Source organism: Aphelocoma coerulescens (assembly GCF_041296385.1).
Source record: "Aphelocoma coerulescens isolate FSJ_1873_10779 chromosome W unlocalized genomic scaffold, UR_Acoe_1.0 ChrW_unloc_scaf_5, whole genome shotgun sequence".
NCBI classification, from domain to species: domain Eukaryota; kingdom Metazoa; phylum Chordata; class Aves; order Passeriformes; family Corvidae; genus Aphelocoma; species Aphelocoma coerulescens.
This window is the reverse complement of record NW_027184084.1, coordinates 1,248,689-1,255,330: the sequence shown is the minus strand read 5'-3', so window position 1 is coordinate 1,255,330 and position 6,642 is coordinate 1,248,689. Positions and strand designations below refer to the sequence as shown.

At 40.5% G+C, this 6,642-nt stretch overlaps 1 protein-coding gene across 1 annotated transcript; it reads left to right on the top strand.

Moving 5' to 3' along the window:
• Positions 1–305: 305 nt before the first annotated feature.
• LOC138102905 (octapeptide-repeat protein T2-like) lies at positions 306–1,504 on the top strand (the record flags this gene model as incomplete). Its single annotated transcript, XM_069000695.1, is given in 2 exon segments — positions 306–422; positions 872–1,504. Coding segments are annotated over 2 exon segments (279 nt in total), but the record flags the coding sequence as incomplete, so codon positions are not given.
• Positions 1,505–6,642: the final 5,138 nt, after the last annotated feature.

Sequence of the window (6,642 nt, the reverse complement as noted above, 5' to 3'; positions counted from 1 at the left end):
AGAGGAAGGAAGGAAGGAAGGAAGGAAGGAAGGAAGGAAGGAAGGAAGGAAGGAAGGAAGGAAGGAAGGAAGGAAGGAAGGAAGGAAGGAAGGAAGGAAGGAAGGAAGGAAGGAAGGAAGGAAGGAAGGAAGGAAGGAAGGAAGGAAGGAAGGAAGGAAGGAAGGAAGGAAGGAAGGAAGGAAGGAAGGAAGGAAGGAAGGAGAAAGAAAGAAAGAAAAAGAGAAAGAAAGAAAGAGAAAAAGAAAGAATGAAAGAACAAGAAAAAGAAAGCAAAAGAAAGAAATAGAAAGACAAAACAAAAGAAAGAAGAAAGAGAAAGCAAAAAAAGAGAAAGAGAAACAGAAAGAAAAAGAGAAAACAAAAAAAAGAGAAAGAAAAGAGAAAGGAAGAGAAAAGAAAAAAGAGTAAACAAAAGAAAAAAGAGAAAAAGAAAGAGTGGGAAAGAGAGAAGGAAAGCAAAAGAAAGAAAAAAGAGAAAGCAAAAAAGAAAAAGAAAGAGAAAGAGAAAAAGAAAGAAAAGAGAAAATGAAAGAAGAAAGAAAAAAGAAAAAGTGAGTAAAAGAAAGAAAAAAGAGAAAATGAAAGAGAGAAAGAGAAAGAGGTAGAGTGAAAGAGAGAGGAATGGGAGAGCTGAATGGTTAGAGTGACAGAGAAAAAGGGGAGGGGGCGAGAGTTGGATGGGATGAGAGAAAGGGGAAAGGAAGGAGAAATGGTGAGAAGGGGGGAAGAAGACGGACAGCAGACAGACAAACCAAGAGAGACAGCAAAAGCGGGGGAATGCAAGAGAGAGAAAGCGTGAGGAAGCACACAAGGGACCAAGCGAGTTCAAGAGAGAATAAGTGGGAGAGATATAGATGCTGAGCAAGCAAGAGAGAGAAAGCGAGGGGCAAGAGCAAGAGACTGAACGAGAGAGAGAAAGAAAGAGAGGAAAAGAGAACGTTGTGGAGCGAAAGAAAGAAAGGGCATGAGAGCAAGAGCTAGAGAAAGCGAGAAAGGAAGGGGCAGCGGAACAGAGGGAGAGAGCAAGAGTGAGAATGTGAGTGCGAGGAGATTGTGAGTGAATGAAAAGGCGAGATAGAGGAAAAAGCTAGAGAGAGAGAGAAAGGCTAGTGAAAGTGAGAAACAGGCATGTTGTTTTTCCTCTTTCTTTCCCTGTTTGCCCACTTTGGAAACTGTTTAGGGAAGTTATTTGTGACAGCTAGCTGATATAAATCAGCAGTTAAAATGCATGCTGACTGCTATGGTCAGGTTACTTTTGGAAGTTATTCATTGCTTTACTTCTCAATTTGTTATGGAGGAAAATAGCTTATCTTACAAACTGAATGTAGATATTATGTCGACATTGCTGCTTTTATTCTTAGCATTGCCAGAATTGTGGAATGCAATTTGTTATAGTAGATCACTAGATGCTTAGTGTTCAATTATGTTATGGCAAGACTAATCACGTTCTGAAGATGTTAACAGTGACATATTATAATTTCAGAATATTTCCCATACCTGGAACAGAAGAAGCATTCTAGGGGGGGGGTGGGGGGGGTGGGTTGACCTTGGCTGGCTGCCAGGTACCCATCCAGCTGCTCTCTCACTTCCCCTTCTCATCACGAGAGGGGGGAGAAAATACAATTCAAAACCTTGTGAGTCAACATAAGGACAGGGAGATCCCTCAGCAATTACTGTCACGGGCAAAACAGACTTGACTTGGGGAAGATTAATTTAATTTATTTCCAATTAAAAATACAGTAGGACAGCGAGAAACAAAGGCAAAGCTAAAAAAGTGAGAGAAAACTCTGCAGACACCATGCAGCCCATGGAGGACCCCATACTGGAGCAGATATCCTTGCTGCAACCCATGGAGAGCCCATGCCGGAGCAGGCTCCTGGCAGAAACTGCAGGCTGTGGAGAGGAGCCCACACCAGAGCAGGTTTTCTGGCAGGACCTATGATCCTGCAGGGGACTCGTGCTGGAGCAGTCCGTTTCTGAAGGACTGCACCCTGTGGCAAGGACCCATGCTGGTTCAGTTTCTAAAGAGCTGTATCCCATGGAAGGGACCCCATGCTGGAGCAGAACAACAGCATGAGGAAGAAAGAGTGGCAGAGACAAAGCATTATGAACTGACTGCATCCCCTGTTCCCCAACCTCCCTGCACCACTCAGTGAGGAGAGGAGGTAGAAGAGTCATGAGTGAAGTTGAGCCTGGAAGGAAGGGGGGGGGGGAAGTGTTTTTAGCTTTGTTCTTATTTCTCATTATCCTACTCAGTAATTAATTGGAACTTAAATTCAATTAATCTTCCCCAAGTCGAGTCTGTTTTGCCCATGATGGTAATTGCTGAGTGATCTCCCTGTCCTCATCTTGACCTATGAGCTTTTCATCACATTTTCTCTCCTGTGTCCTGATGAGGAGTGGGAGTGATAGCTTGGTGGGCACCTGGTGACCAGTCAAGTTCAACCCACCACACGTGTGCATAAAGAGAAATTTATGATCATCTTGGTGTGTTTATCAGAGAGAGAGTGATTGATATTGATTTCTGAGTTACTATGAAATAAAACAGCTGTTTGATTTTTTAAATTTGTTTTTTAAAGACTTATTTTTCCATTGATACGCTAAATGTTTACAAGTAACTTTGACTTGCAGAAGATTACAGAAGGTAGTCTGTGAACTGCAGAAGCTGAAAATGCCTGTAAAATACATAGGGTATGCTGTGGGTATGCTTTCATTGAAACAATGCAACATATTGTAATGCATAAAAAAGAAATGGCAGAATGATTAAAGATAAAGCATTAGGAAAAAAGGTTTGCTGGCGTAAGTGTTCAACAGAAGAATTTGATGTGAAAGAGAAGAAAAATTAGTCCCATTGAAACTTGATTCTGTTGGAAGGGAGAGGAGGATATTGGCTGAACGCTACTTTTCCTTGTTTGGGCTTGTTTTCTACTGCTGCCACCTGTCTAGTAAGACTGGAATAGGACATGAGGTTTAAAGAGGAGAAGCTGCTCTCTCTTTTTACCTCTGGAGAAAGATCATGGAAGAACATGGAAAATATCTTGGTTAATAATCAGTCGTGTTGATGCCTTAAAGAACCTAGAAATGAAACAACATACTTTCAAGATAGTATAGGAGGTAATATAAAGGATGGTCTTTATTGGAGGCCTCCAGGGGCAGATATGGAAAATGTCCACAAAATGCCCGCCCCCACATGGGGTGAATACAGTTTTATAAGTTTAGCAAATTAGCATAATTGACAAAAATCACCAATTAGATACATAAGAGGTGATGCAATTTCCCCCAGTTCAACCCTCTCTAAATCCTGCCCCCCCCCCCTTAGATGGAAACTAAACTTTGTTTATAAAGATATGTCTCGAAGAGCTGGTCTCAACCTTGGTTCCTAGGGAGAACCAAGATAGAATAGGGGCCTTGGAATGTGTTTTGTCTTTCTGCCTATCAGGACAGGGAAAAGTACTGGAAAAACTAGCTAGAATACAATAATAGGCTGCAGAGCTATGAATATATATATGTGTAAAGAATATAGAGAATATATAAAAGAAAAAAGGCAAAAATCAATTCGGCATCAGTGTCAGAAAGCTCAATGGCTTCTTTTTGACTTTAATATTTGGCTATGGTACATCTCAGGAGGAAGCTTAAATGTGATTATAAAACATTGCATACCAACTGCTGGGTTTGCAGTGGGGATGTGGTAGGAGAATGTGGAGTTTACACTATTGCAGGTGCTGTTTGGCAAGCGCACCGTCCATTTGCTGCTTCAGGCTTGCTTCTGGTAGTTACTAAGGGATAGTATTAATGTCTCCCTTTTCTTTCAGTCAGACCCATTTACTGTTGTTATTGAATAGCCTAAACCTATCAGTTTTGTAGTCACTTATTTTAATTGGCTTGCCCTGAGAATTATCCAAAATATTTTCCTTTGTGACCTAAGTGTCGACCAGGGGCTAGGCTGCATATTTCTGAGTCTCCAGTAGCATATGTGGGAAATGACATTGCAAATTATTTGCATGAAGTAATGGTCTTCTAATAAAAAACAAGTTCTCTCTTTCCTGGGTTTCAGAAAGAAGTTATCTGTTGTTCGAATTCCTTGAGTTAAAGGTGATCTGTTATGTTAGCCTGTATTTTTAAGAATGCATTGGATAATAGCCTGAAAATCTTCCCACAGTCCATAAGCGTAGAGATGCAACATTATCTGAAATAGAACAGTGAGATTTCAGATCAAATATTTGTGCCTTTTTTTTTTTTACTTTATTTTTATTCATTCATCTTTTCAGGAAATCATCATACACCTTCAGACTAATGAGCTTTTAAAATTGCCTGTTTAAACTTTGATGTGAAAATGGAATCTTTTGCAGTTGATTCTTTCCAAGGCATTCAAAACATGATGTTACCATTTAGTTAATTTAACACCAAAGAGGCTTTTCAGCTCAGTAATACTTGCAGAATTTATTTTCTTCCTTTTCCAAGCATACCAGCATTTGACAAAAGTTTTGTTTGATAATTCTCAATAATACTGCATTTAGAGTGGTATTTGCTCAAATGGCTACTCTCCTTGCAAGCAGATGGCGTTGATTGTTCTTTGTGTGTTGGGAAGCAGAAGACGTACTGATGCAATCGGTGTACTTTCAGTGACTGTATTTCTGAAAGCAAGGCATGTGATTTCTCTTGATTTTTAGAAAATGAGATCTTGCATAGACAATCAGTCAAAAAGCAGATGCTATGGCATGATGTTTCCATGTCCGTTGGAGAAATGACAACCTGCACCAGGAACTGCACAGTAGAGCAGGTCATTTTCTTCAGAAGAAAGAAATATAAAAATATAAAAATTTAGATTCAAAGAATGTTTGCATGGTTTTCATAGGATCAACCCTAATGCTTTGCTGTCATCCAGGTAACAGGTTATAGTTTTATGGATAGTATAGAACACTGAAGTGATGGTGTTAGTATACTGACCAGAGTATGCTAGATATTTGCAAATAATTTATAAACACATAAAACCATAGAAAATTAAAAGTGATCAAGAATCCATCCTATGGATAGATACATTGTGACCTTGAACAAAGTCACTTAAGCTCTGTTTGTCTGTTCCATGCATATAATAAATATTTATCTTTATGGTTTGGTGTGGTATCCTTATACTGAATAATAAAATGGTTTGAATTTAACCAACTATTACCCAACACTAAGGGGGACAGACAGATTCTTTTAGGCATCCTTGGCAGAATGATAACAGCACTATGTTGTAGTTACAATGAAAGCTTTATTTTTTTATAACAGGATGTTATGATTAGCATAGCACTGATTTTATATTAAGAATAGCACAGGATTTCTACAAGCAGAATAAGTGTAGCACAATTTTATAAGTAGTGTAGCACAGAATTTTATAGCACTGCTTAGCTTATGGTTTCTAATCACCTGGACCCTCTGCAGATCGGGTCAAATATTAATACTTGGCTTGCTGTATCAAAATAACAATCATAATCTAGACTCAAAAAGACATGAAAGAATATAAGTCACTTCCCCAATCCTCGGAGGAAGCAGATGATGGTGGAGGTGTCCCTGGCCACCAGGAGGTCACTGGTCTCACTGTTGTTACGAACCACCCCTGAGGCAGGGTAACTGAGGTTCTCGTTTAATAGATCACTTGGGGTGGATTAGAGTGAAATGACACTGAATGACTGGTCTATATACAAATGACAGGTTTATTTTAGAACAATTTGGTTGCAGTGGAAAGGAGGGATGTAGCCCATTTGGTTATTAGGGGCAACAAAGCTGGTGAAGAGTCTGGATCACAAGTCTTATGAGAAGTGGCTGAGGGAGCTGGGGTTGTTCAATCTGGATAAAATAAGGCTCAGAGGAGACCTTATTTCCCTCTGCAACTACTTGAAAGGAGGTTGGGGCGAGGTGGGGGTCAGCCTCTTCTCCCAGGTAACAACCAGCAATAGGACAGGGGGAAATGGCTTCAGGTTGTGCCAGGGGAGGTTCAGGTGGGATATTAGGAAAAAATTTCTTTACTGAAAGAGTGGTCAAGCATTGGAATAGGCTCCCTGGGGAAGTGATGGAGTCACCATCCCTGGAAGTGTTCAAAAAACAAATAGACATGGTCCTTTGCAATATGGTTTAGTGGGCATGGTCATATTCATTCAAAGGTTGGACTTGATGATCTTGGAGGTCTTTTCCAACCTTTATGATTCTATAACCATATTACCAGGGGTCAGGAGTAGAGGGTACTGGTCACAACAACATGAGAAATCGAGCAAGAAGGGGGTAAAGCATGAAAGCGAGTGCCAGAAACTGGGCAGGAGTGAGAGCACAAGAAAGTGATTAAGAGCAAGAGTATGAGAGCCAAGAGGGAGAACAAATATTTGAAAGGGAGAGAGCTAGAAAGCAAAAAATGCAAGAGCATGAGAGAAAGCTTGAACATGCTGTAAGACTGTGGCAGGACTTCCCCCCACCACAGAAGAGCTTATCTGTTCTGTCCATCAGCTGGTTCGATAGCTCCAGACATTCTTCCCCCTCACATGAATTGGTGAGATAACCCAGGCCTGTCCAGTAAGGAGTTATCTCTGACACCAGAGAGACAATAAACAACTTGCCTTGAGAGCAGGATGTAGGGAGATAAGCTGCTGGAATTTCTGACTGACAGA